Raw genomic sequence first — 22,906 nt, 5'->3', positions numbered from 1 at the left:
AAAATATTACGGAGAAAGGAAAGAGGTTAAAGAGGAAAAGGCAGGCACAGGTTTTTTTTTTTTTTTTTTTTTTTAATTATCAGAGTTTGCATTTTCCGCTTACTTTGAAAAAAATATATGGAAAAAATTTTATGATATTAATGCATCATTAAGTTATTACTCCATCAAAAGCGAAAGGAGCTTATAATTTTTAAATAACTATAAATAATATTCCTATTCTTCTAAATTCTAATAGTAATATCATCCTGATTAAGTAGGCTTAGCAAGCACTGCATCAGAACAAGAATCTTTACTTTTCAAGGAAAAATACTATTTCTAACTTCCAAAAATCAACTAATTAAAACTAGGTAGCTATTATTACAGCTAGCAAATATAAATAACGTTCATGCAAATTAAGAGAGAGAGAGAACAATGTCAAGAAATATTTATCTTCCAGGTTTGATAACAATTTGCATAGTGTTCCCATAAGAACACTCTTATGAAAAAGTCTATTATTTCTTTTTCATAAACACAATCCATCTCTTCTCAAGTACATTGCTTTTAGATTGACTTGTGGATATTTTAAAAATATATAATTTTTCCTGTTGTGAATCTAGTTTAAACTTCTTTATTCTCTCAAAAGTGCTTAGTCCTTAACATTCCCATTAAGAAGACTAACTGAGACTAGAGGGGGAAAGTTGCATAATGTTCATATAGGAACACAGACTTATATTGAGTTAAATAACTGACACTTCTATAACTGAGTAATTCAGAAATGCTATGAACTTTTATTTTATTACAGAGGAGAGAAAAAGAGGGTGGACTGTTTTGTTTTATGGAGTGTGTGTTTGTAATAGCCTTTTAACTGTGGATAGCTATACTAACAGCACAAACATCTCAACTCAAAACCAGTCAACAGGAATCATCCATCTGATTGCAAAGAGCCTCCACAGACTACAGGTTTTAGGTTAGAACATCAGTAATGCGCATGGCTCTGTGCAGGCCGTTCTCCCTGAATGCTTAAAAATTGAACCTACTCTAACATCCAACTACCAGCAACAACAATATATTAGTCCTAAAGTGTCTAAGTTTCACTTACTCAGGCTGTATGAGTAGGGCATGTGCCATCTAGGACTCTGTTTTACCCTCGTGGAAGGAAGCGAAGCAAACAAAGAACTCACTCAAGCTCTGCAGGAAAGGAAACTGCCTTGTGTAGCTGGTCCCTGATGGCAGCGTTTGCAACCGGGTTGCTGGAGACCAAAACTGAGGCACAAAGTAGCAGAAGTTTGAGATCCACAGCAATGCCAAAACTCTTTGTGGGCCAAAACCCTTTTCTGCAACTCACTCTTCGATCTTGAGGCATCACAGAATTATCATGACTCAGAAAGGTTTTGAGCGCTTCATTCTCAATCAGGGATGGCATTTTGCACCTGGTTTTCAGGCTATCCTGTTCTTTGATTCAGTGATGTCTAAGCCACAGAAGAGTACAAGCTGAAAAAGCCTGACAGGGCCTCCTTCTATACCTCATCTATCTATACATAGCTCACCTGTACTGAGGTAACGCTCAGTACATCTTTTTCAGATTTCTCAGGGAGGAAGTTAAGGCTCCTGTCTTTCAGCAGGAATATGTTCCATCAGGAATTTGTACTTCTTAAAAGATCCTCCCCAAAAACAGCTATAGATGGGCAGAGCTTTTATTTGTCTTGGATTTCAAATGTCTGCCATGAGCAGAATTGGCAGTCAGGCAAAGGACACATACTTAAGCTTTGGAGTCCATCATAGAACAATCTTTCCTCCGCAGCAGACTATTGTGCGGTTGCAGACAAAAGGCTGAGAAACTGTGTGGTTGCTTTTTGTCTCTATGATTGCTTCCATATTGTCTCCTTTACAGTCAGCTTAAGAGTATAAAATGCGACCATGCATGCCATTATTCAAACACAATCTATTTCCACATGCATAGGACACATTCACTGCAAAAGAGTAAAACATATGCGGATCCCCTTTAGTAAGACAGACGTATTCTGTTTAAAGTTCTTTCAGCTTTCTAACATAATCAACTTCCCTAGGTTTCAGTACAATATTAATCATGATAAGGTTTCCCTTACATTTACTGTAACACTGTTCAATTTGCTACAGGCTGAATATATTTCACATTTTCTATTGTAAAGCTTTAATATCAAGTATTTATAACAAACATAAACCTGTCACAGAACTGAAATTTTGCATCAAACATTCCTTTGTCAATTTTTTCTTTACTTTTTTTTCATAAACACAAATGAAGGAGAAAGGGAAGAGGCATTAAAACTGTATAGAGTATAGAAGACCCCAGAAGGAAATGCATAACACAAAGCAAATCTGTCAAGAAGTTTATTAGAAAACATGGTCCATACCATAAAGCACTTGGTTTTGACTTAGCACACCAAGAAAATTATGGAACATCTTCTCCAAAATTGAACAGGCAGGTTTAGAACCCAAGCACAAGCAAATAGTAAGGAGAATGGTTGACTATTATAATTTACAATTGTAATAAAATTGTAAATGACAATTTAGTAAATTCACTATTAGAACATACACAATATCTGCTGATATGCTGTTTTGTCATGACTCTATTCAGCACAAAAGAAAAAAAGAGATAGTAAGCTCAGATCTCAGTGGCACTTGACTAGCTTAGGATTCACAGATTGTCTGTACGTTTAAAATACACAATGAACTGATCATCTTAGTTTTCTGCTTCATTGCATAACCAAAATAGCACTGAACAGCTAGGGCACTAGAATATCTGCTCCCCTATCTATTTACTGTTCCCTTGACTACTGTATATTTGGGTTAAGAGAATGATTTGTAGTGCAACATCAAGATAGGAACCATATCTGTTGTTGGACCACCAAGTTAGCAGATCTTCAACAAAACCATGAAGGTTACATCTCAAATAAGTTCTCAGGGACTTCCTGGTATAGGAAATAAGGATCCTGAAAGAATGCTGCACTACTAAAATGACATATTCGGCACTGCAAACAAAATACACCAGGAGTTTTCAGGAAAAAATGAGTGGTACTTCTGCACACACACTTGCATGTGCCCAAAGAGTTTGGATATGCAGTGTACCTCCTAAGCACTTATAAACACAGTCAGAACAATAAGCTAGATTGATAATGTTTTGAAGTGTTACAAAATTAGCATTGCATTATCTTAATTATTACCAAGTCCTTAATATTTCAATTCAGGCAACCTACAGCTCATCATCCAAAGAAGCATAAGAACACAGCATACCTTGCCACCTAAATAAGGGATTTAGAAGACAGAGAAGCAAAAAAAAAAAAAAAAAAAAAAGCTTAGTTAAAAAGCTTAAACATCAGTTGCTCTAACATACCAGTTGAGAACAGGTACAGGGGGAGAAAAAAAAAAAAAGCCTCTAATGTTCAAATGATAAACTCCAAACAAAAGACATATTCTGTCCCTAAGTGATAGAAGACACTATCACCATTCTATCATACCAAAGAAAAAGAGGCTATTAAACATAATGCATAAAATAACATTTAGTAAGGAAATCAGGATAACTACTCCACAAAAAGGACGTTCAGTCAAGTTCTAAACCATTGCTCTGAATTGAGAATATTACTTATGTCTAAGTTAAATCAAGTAAAACTTCCTAAGAACTCCCATGAAGAACACCTGAAAATAACAGGAGGAACTACCTAATTCATCATGCTTTGTTCTGCTAAGAACAGTGAACTTCAGAAGGTTTTTGATGTTACCTTTCTTGTCTTCAAATTCAGTCTGTTTATTGCAGGAACATAGATAAATATGGTTTGGTTCTACACAGGCTCTGAAATGAGTGTTCAAGTTAGCATATGTAAGTCAAACCAGAAATCAGTACAACCAAGGGACAGGAAAAGGCTCTGCTGGGCACTATATAAACGCGAGAGAGAAACAGGGGCTGTTAAAGATTTTTCAGTCTTACAGTTCACAACATGGAAAGCCTAGCAGTGAGATGTGTCTAACTGTAGTTTGCTTGAAGTGGAGAAACAACTGTTACTCGAGATACTAAAAAAAAAAAAGCTAGAACAAAAAACAGGAAGTCTACAAACAGACAGTATGGCATTGCTAGGAAGGGAGGGATACAGAGACATGCTGTCTTCTCCAATTTCTTTGCTACATTAAAATGCTGGTTAACATATGTTTAAATACCATTTACTGGATGCTACCTGTTCTCCACCACTTCACAGACACAACATTGATAATATATTTCTTCATCTCGAGTGGCAGAAATTATTTTGCAAAAGAAAAGCCTCACAGCTGTTGCTTTTGTGATACCTTAAGTAGCAGCAGCACAATACAACGTGAAGCTGCTACACAGGCACGGATTCCTACATGCTATGATTCTTGCCATTCAGGCAAGATGATGGTATCCACATTGGCCAGGTGGCATAATAGAAATAAAAGTAAATTGTAATAAAAGATTGTCACAGGATCAATGTCTCATTCTGTAAAATTGAGCATTTTGGCTCTGCTTCAGCATTCATCAGCCAGAACCTATTATCTTATGACAATATTCCATTTCACTGATATCTGTTCATTATAAAATATATATATTTACAGTATTTGGAAGGTGATTTTTAATGTTGTGCATGCCCTTTAAAAGGAGACTATTTTAACATTATAGATTCCAAATGACTAGTCAAGATATTCAATTCCCTGTTTAAATCTTTAAATATACTTAAGAATTCCTTATTTCAATAGACTTTCTAATGCCTGTTCCTTTACTGTTTAAATATATATTACAATGTAAAATGAGAAAGGTCTTCATTAACTCATTGCACTTGGGGAATTCACCTTTTTATGGTATTAGTTTCAGTCATTTATCACAATGCATTATCAGTAACCAACAAAACTGACAAGAGTACTTATGTACACCACTATATTTGAACTTTTCAGGCTGGAATTTTCAAAGAAATCTAATGGAGTTAGGTACCCAGCAACATGAAACTTGAAAATCTTAACTTGAAGTTTCTTCCGACACTGCAATAACAAACACATTACATTCAGCCTGTGACCACCTATTCTGAGTCTCAGCTTCAGTCAGCTACCTTGCAAAAAGGCCTTTACAAAGAAATTATTAATGACAGAAGTCTTGTATCACTAAGAGATCTGTATTATCCTGAAGAACTTAATAGGAAAAATGCAGGGATTTGCTTTTTCTTTTTGTCTTTCTTTCTTTCTTTTTTTTTTTTTTTTTAAAGAAAAAATAGCTTTTTATTTAGGCTATGTATTTAAGGATAAATTTAGAAAGTAATAAAAGCAGCCTAAAAACCGTACAGAGGAGATACCTAGTAGCATGAGACAGACTATGATGTTATGAGCGTTAGCATATTGATGACCCAGATGGTATTTGTATGTTTGAAGTATGACATCTTTACTCCTCTGTCATCCAACACAAGTAATTAACAATAATCAAGTGGGTGTTAATTGGATATAATGGAACAATCTCCAGTCAGCCTGAGCCTACTATTTGCCTCTTACTAGTAATTATGAACCTTAAGTACTCACGCTAATCTCCTTCTTCTCACTGAAGCCAAACAGAGGTGCAGTATTTACCCAGCTGATAGCTTGTTTTGTCTGCAATTTAGTCTGTTTTAAGCCAAGAAACTCATAATTTGCAGAGTGATCACCAGCTGCCAGGATCACACAAAGGGATGACAGCCCCAGATGACAGCAATCCAGTATATATCATGCAGGAGAAAAGGACAATGATTAATTCAACTGACCTGTTACAACCACAGTAGCCACAATACCTGGATGTGTAAATACTGAAGACTATCCGTTTGTACTCCTACAAATGTTCACATATCAAATCCATATTTCTCTTCCAGAAAAGATGTGAAAACTCCTAAAGCTGCTGCTCTTCTTCTTCTATGAAAGACTGTAACAATCCTTTGCTGATAGGAAACTGGTGAACAGTCTTAGTCACATCACTGCAGAATGCACTTGTCTGTTTGATTACTATTACTATAGTAAATTGAAAGTATCTTATCAAGAGTGACCATTAGAAACATATTACCAGCCATTAAGCAGATGGTTAGATGTTTTAAAATAGCTTTTCCATAGTAATAGAATCCAGAGTAGTCAACCTTATTTATGATTCTATTAAAGGCAAAAAGAAAAAAAAACAATGCAGAATATTTTTGTGATGAAAGGAGGCATTATTTAGTAGAATTGTGAGACCATTACATAACCAATATATGAATCAGAGAATTCATTACAACACTTAAAGCACACTTAAACACTATTACAATTAATTTTATTTCTTATATAAAAAATAATCTTTCTATCATAATAAGAACTGAAATGATTCAACATATCAAAACACACAAAAAGGTAGTTATAGCATACCAGATTAGGCAAACCACTTTCAGGGACAGCTTTTAAGAGAGTTTCCCATGAAAATATCAGTTCAAATCATCTAATCCATCCCAGACTTTGCTTGATGTAAGAAGGATTGAATTGGTTTGTGCTGAGACAGATGTTTATGTTAAAAATAGATGTCATTATTATGTCAATAACTAAGATCTTCATCGATTTACAGAAATGATACTCTAGTTGGAATGCAATTACTGATTGATGCAGAAGACCAGAAATACAGACCATTAAGTACCATTACATTATTGATTCTATGTTTGGATTTGGGCAAATCACTCTATGCGGGATGAGAATCTTGCAATTTTTATGTGTCAACTCACATATCCATAGTTGGGGCTTCCATTTACATAGTTTAGATAGGAAATAAACTTATATGGAGTTGTTAAACCAAATATCACAAAGCAAACCAGGATAAAAAACACTATTTAAACACCAGTAATATGCAAACATCTCTAGCTCTAACACTGCACAATTCTCTACCGAAAAGGAAAAAGAAAAGTCCTTCTAAGGAAACATAGATGCAGTTTAGCTGTATCAACTAATTTTCCCAAATCAAATATAATCACTCATCCTATCTACCCTTTCCTCAGAAAGGGGATAAATGAGTGTTATATGTTTAATTCATAATTTCCCCAATCTCTTCTTTTAAAGTAACTTCTTCCAAAACTCATCCAAAAAACAACTTCAGATAATTCTTTCTACTCATCTCCACAAATGTGCATAGATTTATCGCTCCAAAAAGGTAATTTTCTTTTAAGTCCTTTCCAAATTTATTTGAAGACTACACCTCCATAGACTTCCATTGAAGTTTCCATCATGCCCTCCAGAGAATGATTTAGTAGAGTACGTCCAGTGACTTCTTATCACTAATATGGGAAACATTTCTGTGGATAAACTTTATGTAAAGAAACAGCACTTTTGCCATTGTCAAGTAGAAGCAACAGGTGCTACCAGAACAAAAGAATAATTCAGAAAAAACAGATTATTATTCCAACTACTCTGTATCATACTGTCTTGGAAAGGAAAAAAAAAAGGAAAAAAAAAGGAAAAAAAAAGGGAGGGAGGGAGGGAGAGAGAGAGAGGGAGGGAGAGAGAGAGAAACACACACACACCTGCCATGGTTGCACAAATACTCCCAGTCTGGAAATCTCAAGCAGAAAGACATCCTCCTTCCCCTCCTCAAACATCAAGTCAAATTTCAAGATAATTATCAACATTAAAGTCTACAGAATACACACATTATCTGTAGCAATTTAAAAATTCCTAGAACTTAGGGGAGGATGTTTGCCTTGGTTTATAAGCTTTTAGTAAATGTATCCTCCATTCCCTACGAAGTCCTCCAAAGACCTAACGTAACTCCTATTGCAGCTGAGAGAACAGGTTTACCAGAGCAAGTACAGCTCCTTAATAATAAAGCTGTACAGCTTTTATGCTGTAAATGCCTCACATCTGTCCAGCTGTGAGTACAGTTTGGTTAATCTGCACAAATCCATGAACACAGGCCCGTTGCCTTGTCTGGAAGAGTACCGACTCTCCTACCTGCGTACCTTGAGTAAGGAGTCTCACGTGGAGACCTCCTGGACCACTTAGCATGCAGCACTGCACCCAATAGAAAAACAGGAAATTCAACAAGTGATATTGAGGAAGACATCCCCAAAAAAGAGCGTGGGCAGGGTAAATGGGACATGGAAGGAATTTACTTTAGGAATTTAAAGCTAGCAGTTTGAGCTAGCTTTATATTCATGTCCTCATCAGCTGGCCAACCCTTTTGGATCCCATTCTGAAGTGCCTCCATCATCCTCTGCACTGCAGAGAGGTTCTCATTGCAGCAGTGATGTTAGCATTCATTACTGCATGGATGGGACTAGGCACTTAACAAAATCTACTATAAACTGTTGGAATAGTCATTCAGTAAAGGATACAGTACTATGAAACACCTATTATTTATTTAATTAGTTTAAAGAGAAATGTTGATCAAATAGTGTTTATTCATGATGTTTGCAATCTTCAGCAATAAAATATCTGAAGAAATCTCTACTTTAGCTTCACTGTAAAAACCCATCCCCCTTACAGAGCCACCAATAAGTGGCTAAAGGCCACCAAAAAAGATTAAGTTGCATTTTGGATTAAGCTAGAAAGGACAGAAGATATTTTCTGCAACTGAAAAGTCAAACTTATTTTAGAACTTAAGGCAGAAGCAGTTCTCTATCAAGTGCATCAAATTCGCAGAAAACAATTCCTAGCTCATTAATCCCCTGAACTGAAATTCCCGTTAAAGCCACAATGCATCAATGTCTATCAGATGCAAGTATCTTGGTGCCATCTCAGTCATCCTTGATTTTATATATCTGATATAACTGCTTTAAACAACTAAATACTTTCAGATAAAAACTGAGACCATAATACCACACAAGTATCTTTCTGCCTCATCCAAAAAAACCACATAAAATGCATTAGAGTTTTTCTAGACCCCAGAGTTGCATTTAGTATATCAGCAGCTTTTCTAGAGGAAAAGCTACAGTTTCTAGTGGAAGTATCAATTGTTTATAATTGCCTAAGAACCGAGTTTAAAAAGAACTGGAAGAGTTCATGAGATACTTAAAATTATAGACCAAATTAATACCATATAAGAAACCTGCCATCTTGCCCTACTTTCAAACTTATCAATTAGTACATTGCTAGAATGCACTCCAGAGTCTTTTGAACTTCTGAGGTCTTTGGCCAAAACAGGCACATACACAAAAATGATTATAACTAAATGATTACAAATGATGATATTATAACTGGCAGTATCAGTACTCCCCAGGCCGAGTTGCAGTCACACGCACATGGAAGAGCGCTTCTGAGCAGGGGCAACGTCTTACCTGCAGGAGCTGAGACTCTGCAGAGGTGGGGTATGAAAACTGGCCCTGGGAGTCCTAGTGGACAACAAGTTGACCACAAGCCAGCAATGTGCTCTTGTGGCCAAGACCAATGGTATCCTGGGGTGTGTTAGGATGAGCGTTGCCAGCAGGTCAAGGGAGGTGATCCTCCCCCTCTACTCAGCCCTGTTGAGGCCTCACTGGCGTGTTGTACCCAGTTCTGGGCTCCCCAATACAAAAGAGCCATGGAGCTACTGCAGAGAGTCCAGCGAAGGGACTAAGATGATGAAGGGACTGGAGCATCTCTCCTAGGAGGAAAGGCTGAGGGAGCAGGACCTGGTCAGCCTGGAAAAGAGAAGACTGAGGGGGGGGATCTTGTCAACATGTATAAGTATGTGAAGGGAGGGTATCAAGAGGATGGGGCCAGACTCTTTTCAGTGGTGCCCAGCGATAGGACAATAGGCAGCAGGCACAAACTGAAACACAGGAAGTTCACCTGAACATGAGGAAAAACTCCTTTACTGTGAGGGTGACTGAGCATTGGAACAGGTTGCCCAGAGAGGCTGTGGAGTCTCCTTCCTTGGAGATATTCAAAACCTGGCTGGACACAATCCTGTGTAATTTGCTCTAGGTGACCCTGCTTGAGCAGGGGAGGTTGGACTAGATGGTCTCCAGAGGTCCCTTCCAACCTCAATCTTTCTGTGATTCTGTGAATTCTACCAGAAACCAGAGACCGCCTTCACATTGTCTCTTCCCCTCACGTTTTTGTTTCCTCTTCTCTTCCTTCTCCTTTGCCCTCATTTCCAGGGCGGCAGGGTAAAAGCAAGGTAACAACTGTGGTGCAACTGAGCTATGGGAACTTCAGGTCGAAGCCCCAGACACAGAGTACCAAGGAAATTACAGCCTAGCCTAGGCTCCTTGTTTTGCCCTCCTTCACGTTCTGATGTCACCGTTCGTGCAAAAACGCACAGTTTCCTGGGGATTTCCCTGCCTGCCATTCTCCATATCTTTGAAAAGAAAGAGGCACTGCTTCTGCTCTTTAGCAATATGTTTTCAAGTACAGCAGATAGAAAATTTACCTTAATTTACAGCTCTAGGAAATGACAAAAGAAAATTTGCTTACCTATTGTGGAGCAAAATGGGGATCCACATCATCAGGTGAATTTGAAATGATTTCAGGACAACAGATGACCTAATAAGGATGGACTCCTGCTTTTGTTTCATTGCATTTGACAATTACAGTGCATTTATTATTTTACAATAACTTTCTACTGAATATGCAATAGAGAACTCTGGAATTTTTTTTGTTTTAAACTACATCTTTGCAGGAAAAAGAGAATATATTACTTTCTTAATATCATGTCTTAGAACAAAACATTTGCAAATACTATTTGTAAAAAATATGACTTTTCTACATGACACATTTCAGTATCGTGCAAAAAATATTCATCAGATCTTAAAACTATCTTCTGTTTCAGAACACACATCCCAACAATACCTGGAGATCTCTTAATATACAGTATTATGCCATCTAGATATAAGCTTAAATGAATGCAAATTAAGTAGAAAGGATCCATATATATGAATGAACATCTGCCCCACAAAGGGAAAACCCAAATCCTGATGCTATTGCTAACCCACTGAAAAGAAACCTGTCAGAACTCTCTCACTGGCACTGCTGAAAGCAGCGTGAATGGCAGAAATTTTGATTGATGTCACTGCCTGCCTGTCAAGTGAATCAAGCAGGGCCAAACTAATCATGTTAGATTAGTGGATAGAGACATGATATAATATTTTTGTGTTATAGATATGTACACAGAGAATGTGCATGCACAGAATCACAGGCACATAAACATATCTTTCAAATAATAGTATATATCAGACAAAGTATATTATTATCAAACTCTTAGACAATGCCTATGGGTTTGGCTTTTTTTGTCCTTTACTCCCATAATCAAGTGTAAGCGCACTAGGTCATGGATTTTCAGGACAGAGTTTGCAGTCTTGCAACTGCATATTTTCCACATATTTTCTGGAGGCTTGATTCATTAGTTTTCTTTTTGTATTGCTGTAGTGAACTAGCTAATTTATACTACAAATCTAGTTTGAAGCTGATGCAACTATCTTTTCTAGATAACAGACATATCATATGCAGATTTAAATATAAGTCACAGACTATCTTCTGAGAATAAGCTCAATAAATTCTTAAAAAGTGAGAATATCTGAAGACAACAGACCTCAGGTCACAGGAAAAAAAAATTATCAGGTAAAGTTCACAAAACAAGGAAATGTCTATTCCAGACATGAAACAGGAATCTGGCTACTACTGTCTGATCATTCCTCACTGAAATATTTGCTCAGTTGATACCCTCTTGACTGGTAAGTAGAAGAATCAATAAGGAGATCCAGGTTTCAGTTAGATTATCAGGGGAGTTTAAAAAAAAAAAAAATTCCTAATAGCTGAGAATCAAGACAGTTAACTATCACATATGAACTCAAAAATCAAAAAAGCCCTCCCTAATCGAACCTATACATAAAACAAATTGTCAAAAGCCGCCAGCACTATGTTTCAGCTGCTCGGAGGTAAGGCTCCCGGCCCCCAGGCCCGAGGCACCAGCTGACAGAATTCTTTGTACCTGCATTAGACCCTAAGTTCAAATTCAGACAAATACGGTGCCCTTTGGTCACTGCATGGCTACAGGGCTTGCAGCGATAACAAATGCGCAGAAACAATTTTCAGCTGCATGGAATAAATATATTTTATTCTATATACTTCAAGTTATAAAGTATGATTAATTTGAACCTGGGCCCTAAACCACACAAAGTCTCAATAGCCACTTGGTATTTATTGTACAAAATGTGTTCCATAGGTCTGACAGGAAAACATCATTCTTAGGGTTTAGATAATTTTAAGTAAGGGAAATTGCTTTTTTTTGTTTTTTGTTTTTTTTGTTTCAAGTAAACTTAATTTAGGCCCTGGTACTAAAAGGTACTCAAGTATTTTTCTCTTCCACTCGTGCTGGCTGGGCTGTCAGGCATATCGATATCTTTAATGAGACTATGCCTTTTTTTTTTTTTTTTTTTTTTTAAAACGTGTTAATCAAACTCAAAATGTCAGAAGAACATAAGTTGAAGATAAAGGCTTAGTTGTGACATACATTATGCCCCCACATCCACTGGCATTTCATCTTAAGCCTTACATCTGAAAAATAGATAGCATCAAAGCATATCCTGCACAAAATCCCACAATGGCTATTATACAGTGCCTGCCCTCTAGTTAATTAGCAAATTAAAAAGAAATTACTTGCACTTCTAAATATAATCTAAATAAGTATATTCATACACACTCCCTATCTACCCATATATAGATTTAGCCACTAACACATAACTCAAGTGACCATTAGGAAGGACTGCAAGACAACGTAGAAGGCACATGTTCAAATAAATAAATTTGCCTATTTAAATGGAGCCCAACCCAGACAACCCTAACCTGGCTAAACAACTGGCCTTCACAAATTGGCCTTAACCTAAAGCAGTCAGCACCCAGATACTCATTCCATGGAGGAACTGCGCAGGGTCTGTACAACCCCTGTTTTTCCAGTCTTGGACGTGAATTTTGCCAGCTTTGAAAATGTTTTAGGGCTTACATAGAAATTTGTAAAATGTCAGCTTGAAAATTTTAATTGACTTATTAGCGATATCTCTTCTTTGAATGACCTTTTAGTCCTCCTTATAACATATCACCTACTTTTACTACCTTCTGGCTGACAGCTTTTAATATATTCCTTCCTAGTGGATGATATCATCTGTCCTTGGATGGAATTAACTAAAGCACTACACATTTAGAAGCTGACATTAATCCATATCCACAGATTTTTAACAGCTGCTGGGATAAATATTGTGTTTCCATGCATTAGGTTTTATATAACAATGACTAGTAGAAATAAATTGAGATTAAATATACACTGGCAACATCAAAACCAAGGGGAAAAAACACTCAACTGATAAATGCAGTGTTTTAGTGGTTGCATATATCAATGACTAAAAATACTTACTGTAATTAGCAAGAATAATTCAGTTAGAGTGTAAACATACGGTATATTTTGTTCTTTTGGCATTGTTCTATCTCTTGATAATTGCATTTATAAAAAACTTCAGTGACGTGATAGCTGGTTAAAGACCCAGGTAATTCTTTATACCTATTTCAAGAAATATAGCAACTGTTATGGCATCACGTTTCTTTTGCAAATTATGTATTTAGTCTTATGTCCACAAACAGATGAGTAATCAAGGGTCCTAGACAGAGCAGGGATGAATGCTCAACCTGGTGCACAGGGAGGTAGCGCTGTACTCTAAGTGGTAACTGAGCAGAACTCCCTACAAACCAGTATGAAAATTTAGCCTTTTATGTCAAAGTAAAACATGCACAATTCAATAGAAGCCTGCTATCCTCTTTTCATTTGTATATCAAAGGAAAAGATATATCAGTAAATTAGCGAGAAACATTTGCAATAAAATTGAACATATCTGTAGAAGATTTCTTGGAAGCGAGCAATTACAGAGCCTGATTATCAGCCCCCCAAATTGTTAATTACTAGCTCAGAATCAATAATCATAAGCTAAGGTCTGTTAGCCCTGTGCAAACATTTCTGAAAACGGCAATTTAAATCTTCTTCAGTGTATGTGCAAAGCACTTTACAGAAGTTGTTGAGACTGGTGTACATGCTGAGATTCAGTGCGAAATAGATATACCTGTCTGCCTAATATTCTTTTTCATGCTTTACCTGAATTTAAGTACATTTGGGAATCAGAGAATCAAAACCTTTACTAACATAGCAGGGAGTGCTTAGCTAATGACAAGGGAGTACTATCCTCTCATTCATGTTACCTGAGATATATTTGCGGAAACTAGCAGAAGCACATCAAACAGTATCACATTGCTATGTAGACTAAATAATAATCTGATCTTGATGCGAAGTTACTGTAAAGAGCAAGTAATTGTCTATTTTTCCCTTTACTTATTCATTTTACGGTTAATTCAAAGGTGTTTGTCCATACAAAACTATGAAACCCAGACTGAGAACCAAAGTCAACTATCCTTTGCCCTGTGCACCAGGGTATCTTGCACAACACCAGTAACGGTTATTGTGGGCTATATTCCACATTAATTTAATTCAACGCTACTTGACTATGCATTTTTAAAGAACTTACGGTTAGGATTGCAAAAGTGTAATAGCAAAATACAATCTGACCCTATAACTGTAGTGTAACAGCTCATATAAGGCAGAATTCAATTATCACCCTTTCAAAGCTGCAGTACTAATAGGAACAAAAAATTATTTTTGTCACTAAAGATCATCAGAGGATACTTTGAATACACTAGAAATGAAATATGGATAAAGCAATCACAATTTTATAGACATTTCACAGGTTAAAATTTAACTTTTAAACAAAGACTGCATCTAGGCTATTTGTTGGGGGAAAAGGCTATTTAAAGAATTTAAGTAAACCATAATATTCATAAGAGAACAAGAAATTGGGATATAATCATCCTTGCAGTGCACGTGAGATAAACACTTACCTTACACATAAGGGTTTTGGGTTTTCTTTGATTTTTTTTTCCATTTTGTTTTATTCCATGCATACATGGGTTTCTAAGAATAAAAAAGCGTTTTTTTGTGTGTTTTTTTTTTTTTTTAAAAAAAGAGAGCACCAGAACCTTAATCCTCCATCCTTCAGCAAGAGCACCTCATTGCTCTTGGTAGGGCTTGCTTTCAGATATCAGATTTTTATACACTGTCAGTTCCACAATAATTACTGGAACCTTGTAACTCTGAACAGTTCAAAAGGATTGAAAGTCCTCAAAACTTAGCTAATACAGGAGTTTTTAGTAAAGCTGAAGAAAGCTTCTTACCAGGCTTTTCACCATAATTGCCTACCATAAGACCACAAACTAAAAAGCAGTAATATAAAAATGAAATTGATTGATATCCCAATTAATTTACAGTTCCTAATTTACAGTTCAGTTAACTTGAGTGAAAACACTGAAAATTTCATAACAAATGAATGAACTTCTTTTGCTGCGCTAAATATTTTGAAAGTAACTTTACACACTTGTTAACTTTCAATACAGTAAGAACATGCTAGACATTTATCAGATTAAAAAAAATGCAAACCATCAACTGCCATAATTGTGTTCATTTAATTCTAACGTTTCACTTGTTTATAACTTTATTTGTGCAACACTTGAGCACCCAAGAGAGGAAGTTACTAGCTCACAGGTTCTATGAGGGCTATAATTTCATTTTGTATGGATACAAACTTTGAACAGGCATCAATTTCACCACCTGGAGCCTGATTCAAAGACAACGGGTCAAGCCTGAACCAAGCGCTGCTGATGAGATCCACCCGCCTTTAATCTCTTTATGCATTCAACATATTACATGGGAACGAGAATAACCAATATCCCCATCATCCTACAAACAGGACAGCATTTCATATACTCGAGCATGGTATAAGAAGCTTTAAGTTACATAATTGGACTGACGCCTACCAATCCTCCATCAAATCTCTTAAGCCTCATACAAACGCCTGCAACCAGGCATGAGCTCTCCTATGGGAAAGGGGCAAAAGGAAAAAAGGAAACAGCTGTCTTTAACAGCTTCTTATCAAGAAAGAGAGAATCAAAAAACCTAACTTACAGCACCTAAAAACATAGGAGGGAAGACATAGCTCCTAGCTGATAACCAAGGCTCCTTTGTCATGTATTTGTGATTCAAAATAGTAGAATTACTGAAGCTACTTTTTTAAAGATGAAAATAATATCTTGCTTCATAGCTGAGAACTTTGTAGACAAACGATTTCCACCAACACATCTACTGGCAAGGCTTTCCTAAAATGTGCTGGATCTAAGCAATCCCTTGTGTTTAGACAAAATTCACGTGTAAAATCACGTATGAGGCAATAGCATAACGTGAAAAACTCCTGGAGAGACAGACATCTTTCAGTAATACAATATCTTTGCAAATTCGTTTTGCACACTCCAAATATTTAAAGAAACCTTTATCAGGTTGCATTGCATAGGATTATTATTAGCTCTGCAGAAGAATGCAGGACTTGATTCTCACTATAAACATCAGCTCTCAATTGATCCATATACTTGAATATCAAAGACAGTCATAAGCAAAATATAGGTTTATATCAGGCTGGGCTTTTCGTGTGCTTTTTGTTGTTGTTGTTTTGGAAATTAAGATTCTTTAGGAAACTAATATCACAAATTGTGAATATTGCCACATATTCTGAAGCTGATGAAAGGCAGAAAATTCCAAGGATCTCAGAAAACGATTTCAGGACAGCTTGCCTTAGCCCTGTTTATAGCAGCACATCTATATGATACAACCAAATTAATCTCCAGAGCTCCCCGTGCAAGAGCTAGTCGAGTCTGCCAGAAAAAAAGCTGCTGCCAGACTGAAAAAGAAACGTAGGTACGGTTACACTTCTGTTCTTGTAATGGCCAATCATGTCCTTACGTGAAAATGAATGGGTGCTACCTATTTTGCATTGATGCAAATAGGCCATTAAGTATTTGAAAAATCATATAAAGCACTTAAGCCTACCTCTGGTGCTGCTGGTCCAAAACCACTACTATTAGTGACAAGAAATCAGGACTTAATCCAGAGTCAGGGCTCAGCAGTAAGTCAGGGGGAGGAGAGAGCATGAGCATATCAGCAATTTGGTACTGACTAATAATAAATCAGACTTGTTATTTACATTTTATAACACATTTTAGTTATAAAATAAGAAATAAAAAGTAGGAAAGAACAGGTAAAAGAGTGTTGCTCTTCACAATTGTTAGGATTATATAAATTAGGACTATAGATGAAATAAACTGTAGATGGATACTTTACTCCCACAACATTATTTGCTTTTTCTTCAGAGAAAGAATATGCTAAAGATTAGGAGAAAATTTAGTGTATTTTCTAATTGACTGAAATTTGTCAACTTTGTTACACAACTTTTCACTCAAAAGCTCTTGTAGCACTTGTAGCAGAAATACTGATGTTGCCTCTCTCTGGCCTATTATGAATACAAACATTTGGGGAATACCTCTTCCCTTTTTTTTTTTTTCTTTAACTGAAAGCAGGGGATGTTACATGTTGGGGTGGAACAGAGCAATGTTGGGGTTTATCTAATATTAGACTGCAAACAACCTGAATTAACAAAGCAGAAAATAAACAATGTATTTTCGGTTTCATTGAAATAGAGTAAATGTTGCACTATTGCCAAACCTTGGATTCTGTTGTCTGACTGCTTTCTTATGACAAAGACGTGAAAGATATATTCCTTTAATTTTTTTTTTTCTACTTTACGTTCATATGTGTTGAAACTCATTGCTTCTGGAAATGAAGATGCTCTGGTGTCAGCTGTAAAATCTGTATCTCACTTCCTCAGACAAGTGGATATTTATTGACAGGGTGTGAGAGAGAAAGAGAGGAGAGACTGCCTGTCCTGGAGCCAGTAACCTTGGTGAAGATGCAATGTCACAAACACCAAGCCATCATTCTCATAGATGTACAGCATATTATTTAAAGGGAAACAAATATCGGCCACTGAATGTCACCGCAAGGACACATCTTCTGCCTCTTAACTAAACTTATCAGGGCTGTGGTTTAATATGGTACCTTTTTCATCCTCCCCTCAAATTCATCTTACAGAGCAGCTCTTGACACTACCAGAGAGCAGTCAAGACTAAGATTTAGTGACGTTTACTTCAAACAGATCTAGATTTATTGACATTTGTGGCCTGCTTCCTCTCTCAGTAACTGCACACAGGATTAATTTTAACCATTTCTTAAACTGTGAGAAACTGCATACTTGGGCAAACAAGCTTCAGATACCTAATGCTAGCGTTGCTGGCATATTTCCACCTTTAATTACAAGAATTTAATCACGAGGCCTTAAATATCTCACTTGGGCAAGGTTTTGTTGCCAGAAAGAAGTTGGATTAAAAAGGCACATGCCAATCCCTTTTCAAAATGAACTCTCTTCTAGTAGGGAGAGGAGGATTTATATCTCAACAGCTTATGCAAACATGTGATTATCAATCTTACATGAAAATACTAGAGGAGGAAAAACCCTTATCTTTTAATATCTACTTCTAATATCTACAATAGGAAGTATTGCTTGGAAGTGTTTATTTATTATTATGACCTGTACCTCCCGATAACTTCCAAATGCAAAAGCAATACGTTCCTTATACTTCTGCTTTGCTATAAAAATGCTATCTTATTGGCTAAGTAACAGAAATTTGTTTCTGCAAGGCTGCCTGCTTATCTTGCTGTTAACACTTATAAATTACATGAGCTGATGGAATTCATGCTTTTCAAATCTGGAAGTGACATGCAAAACTGAACTGCACGGTACAAGTTTTAGCTTGCATACAGCATCCACACAGCCATCTTGTACTAACATAAAAAAAATCACCTATAGCTGTATTTTAAAAGGGGGGATAGCCAAATATACTCTATTGACTCTTCTAACGTTTGGTAGAAGTACAAATTTGCAGTGTTCTGTAAAAGATTAACTACTAAATGAAAAAGAACTGCTGGATGTAAATTTAAAAGTCCAATAACACCCAAGAGGCATAACTGTAATTATTGCTGATGGAAGCTGTTTAAGGCTAAAAATACATTTCCATTAACAATCAAAATTAGTTTTCATTGCCTGTTTCTCAAGTTTTTAGTGAATAACCTTTGATGATAGCACATGATAATGATTCATTAGGAAAAAAAAAAACTAATTTATATTTCAGAAGTATGCATATTAAAAAAGAGTCAGAAATCATACCAATGAAAATCAAATGCCAGAGGAGGGAGAGGACAGTTTTGGGATGAATAATATTCCACAGCAAAAGACTTGCCATCATAGTACCTCCTTTACTCATGCCTACAGTTCAACAGAAGAACGGTATTAAGTCATATTAATCAAAATAATTTACGTTTAGTTTTATATGATATAAAATACTTGCAATCTGTTCCTATCTACCCAGCTTTATCCAAAGTATATAGGATGGGAGAATCCAGCACCACTGAGTACAGAAGAGACGTAAAACACATCCACAGACTACATAGCAGATACACATCAACTCAAAAGTTGAATGACAAAACACAGGTTTTTCTACAAAGTTTCTGCATACAAGGAAAACGCAATTTAGTTCAGGGGAAAGGGCTACAGTGCATCCTTATAACAATATAAATCTCCAGAACCTTTGTGATGATATCTAATTTACGTGGCTGTCACTGGAAAATGTGGTATAGTGAATTATACACAATACTAAGCTTAATTATGAACAGTAACCTAGAAATCTTGATTAGAAATCATTTGTTCACTGCACTAAGAGTCTGTAAAAACAATGATGAATTTATATAGCACATTGCAATTCCAGATAAATTATTCCTAGAAAATCAAAACGAAGGTATAGATTAAATAAGAAATTATTTCTTAGGATCACTGCCAAATTTTAAGTACACTATCAAATACAGAGTAAAAATACTACGGTAGTAAATCTGCTTTACAGAAAAATAGCTACTTAACATTCACATCAATTCTTTCCATCTACAAAAGCAGGCATTTATAAACTAAGGGCATGATTCTACAAATTACACTTTGTTCTAACAAACGGGCTAGATCCCAACATATTATACAGAAGCGTTCACATTTCATTACAGACCCTCTGTTGGAAGCTCTCAGACACAGCACTGCTCCCACCACCACCACACTACTTCACCCTAGTCAAGCTGCTTGAGAGTGTAGGTTTTCGAAAGGAAGTGGTGGGGATCCCTTTCCCAGCATACTTCAGAAACCCTCGAATAGGCTTATTTGCAGTAGGTAAACATTCAGGACACTTCTAGCTCAGGTTCTTTTAAGGCGTCTCACGAAAGGCATACAAAACACACAGCTATGTCTGTCAAATCTCAGGGCCTCCATTTCCATTACTGTAAAAAGGACATAACAAAACTCTACCACATTGGTGTCATAAGACTAAATCAAGTAATGTTTGTTAAGTGGTCACACGATCATGAGATGGAAAGACACTGTGACAAACAATCATTTCCAGTGTCAGCATAGCCTCAACTTAAACGTACAGCAAATGTAAATAAGATATGAAATTATAAAAAGCACTTGCATCTTTTAATATAAGGAATGCAAATCTCAGTCAATATTATGAAGCGTTCAACGTTTTTCTATAGTGAAGTCCAGTCACTAGTAGCTTCCTAAGCAAAACCTCTTTCACATGAAGAGACCTTCTGAAAAATACTATTTTATTTCAGAGAAAGACCTTATACTTATACGTAGAAAAAGATTAAATAAATCACGATTACAACAGTAAACATGTACATTCTGATCAATAAGTACTTGCCTCCCCCTCCCCCCAACACTAACAGCTGCAATAAAGCTTTAAATGTAAAGCTGAACACAACCAGCCATAAAAGTATGTAAAATAAATGAGGATAACATAATGAGGGAATCCAACATTCATCTCATAAATATAACATAACGACCACAACTAAAATGTCAGAGAATCTAATAAATCAATATGGTAGGACAGAGCTATCTTTATGCTTAGCATACATAAAAATATATTTACATGCAGGCTTTCTTATTTTTATTTTTTTAAACCAAGGATCAAACGAGAAGAATTATAAGTAACTTAACTCCTTATTCACTTGGTCATTCAAAGCTTCATGCTATTTTTATTTTGTTTTTCTATTCAACTGTAGAGAGCATACAACAAATTTTCCCATAAAAGATCAGAACAGATGACTTTATGAATTAGCATACAAAGTAAAGGAAAAGCTTATACAGACCTTTGAATGGATACTTCAGAGATACTGTCTGGAAGAATACCTCCAAGAGCAAGTGAAGAATCTTTTATAAGTTCTACATTTTTAGAAAATGTAGAATTTTTTGAAAGCAGCGCATGATGGAGTATATTTTCTTAATAAGATCAGAGAATCGATTTCAAACACTTAACTGTAGGTTACATAAGTAAATTTCCTGTGCTGCAATAATAAATCTATTTTTAGTTGCTATTTTTAAAACATCAAGCGGTAGATATGCACAACTGTTACAATAATAATTAAAACAGTGCGCAGACCCAACAAATGCAAGTTTTATTTCAAGCTCTGTCACGAATTCAATTTGTAATAAGTCTTGATATCCTTAAAGCTTGCTAGTGTAAAAAAAAAAACACACACAATAGCGTAAGATATTACGCTACATACTAGTCAAAATCTGTTGCAACTCTCAGAATTTGATTTCTGGTCATTCTTTTGCATTTCCTTAACACGTTGTTCCACCAACTAATACCCCATGGCGCCAGGGTGGAAAGGAGCATTAGTAATTCCATTACTAGGCACAAGATGGCATTAGCACAGCTGAGACACAAGGAACACAGGTCAATATTTTCTTGGTCCACTTGCACACTCACAGTTATCATGTGGAAGCAAGTCTTTCCATTCGCTTAGGGACCAGTCTTAAAAGGCATACTTGAGCTGATCAACCAGGTTGTATTCCTAAAGATAGAACATTATTTTTGCTAGAATGGCTGTGTGATCAATTACACACCATGACTCTGTAGTCAATAGCTATATGTTTTCACTTTCTAACCCAGAGGCCTTCCAACATGCGTCTCTGAAATGAATTACAGTTTAGGTAAATAACCACATAAAGATTTCTATACACTTCTTAAAAACTAGGCATCTCAAAAAGCTGAGTAGGGAACAGCTCACTTCCACATCATAGATGCTTCTAAAGGTTACTAATAAACATTTCATCTGAACTAGAGATTAATTATTTTGGCCAGAACTAAACACTAAGTCAGACAACTGACTACCCTTGGCATTTATACACTGAGGGCTTATCTGCTCTAAGATTTTTCCCCCAAGTACTCTGTAGTTACGTGACACTATTGAAATGTAAAGAGGATTAGCACTGTTGGTGATTTGTGTTTCAGATACCTTCACAGTGTACTAACTAGGGTGTTATTCTTTCCAACAGTTATTAAAAGTGTTTCAGCGGATTCTGCCTTACTAATTTCTCAACACCTCATTGGGAAGTTTTCCAGTGAAAGTCTACCTATAGTCAGAAAATTAACAGATTTTCCTTTCCCAGTCATTTACTTCAGCTGACTGGAAGAGCTGCGTAGGTTTCATCATCTTCTAGACTTCTGTTTACATTGTCTTCTCAGACAGAGATCACAATGGAACTACCTAAACATTTATCAAATTTGCCTGGCAATGAAAGCCACCACACAGGTCAAGTTAACTGCCCTTGGAGTTGGTAAGACAACCAAATTCATGATTTTAGTATCAACTGGAAAGACCTAAAAGCATAAGACAGCAATTTACTTCTGAGTACCATCTCTTTCATAACTAGGAATGATGTAAGCAAATCAGAGACTTTTTAGTAGCATCCTCTATCAAATAACATATAGGTCACCATGCAATTCTCACTTGTTAAGTGGGTCAACGCAATTAAAATAAGGTACCTTTTTAAGCAACATGGGGAGTAATGCCTACTTCAGTAAGGGACGACACTTCACTTATTTTGATTAACTTACATACAAGTCTGTAAAATACAAACATAAG

The 22,906-nt window shown here is 36.2% G+C and overlaps 1 protein-coding gene across 8 annotated transcripts in view; it reads right to left on the bottom strand.

Moving 5' to 3' along the window:
* LRMDA (leucine rich melanocyte differentiation associated) overlaps window positions 1-22,906 on the bottom strand; it is a 692,873-nt gene that overhangs the window by 416,448 nt on the left and 253,519 nt on the right. The window contains exon 1 of one of the 8 annotated variants that reach the window (XM_068950508.1): window positions 10,381-10,537. The exons of 6 other annotated variants lie outside the window; for them this stretch is intronic. In XM_068950508.1, the coding sequence (XP_068806609.1) occupies window positions 10,381-10,481 (101 nt within the window). In that variant the 5' untranslated portion in view covers window positions 10,482-10,537. Of the gene's footprint in view, window positions 1-10,380; window positions 10,538-22,906 lie in introns of those variants that run through there. One more of the 8 variants, XM_068950503.1, reaches the window with a different exon arrangement.

The sequence above is a fragment of the Struthio camelus genome, chromosome 7 (genome assembly GCF_040807025.1).
Source record: "Struthio camelus isolate bStrCam1 chromosome 7, bStrCam1.hap1, whole genome shotgun sequence".
Classification (NCBI taxonomy): Eukaryota; Metazoa; Chordata; class Aves; order Struthioniformes; family Struthionidae; genus Struthio; species Struthio camelus.
The sequence above is the reverse complement of the archived record's forward strand: the minus strand, read 5'-3'. Positions and strand labels throughout refer to the sequence as shown.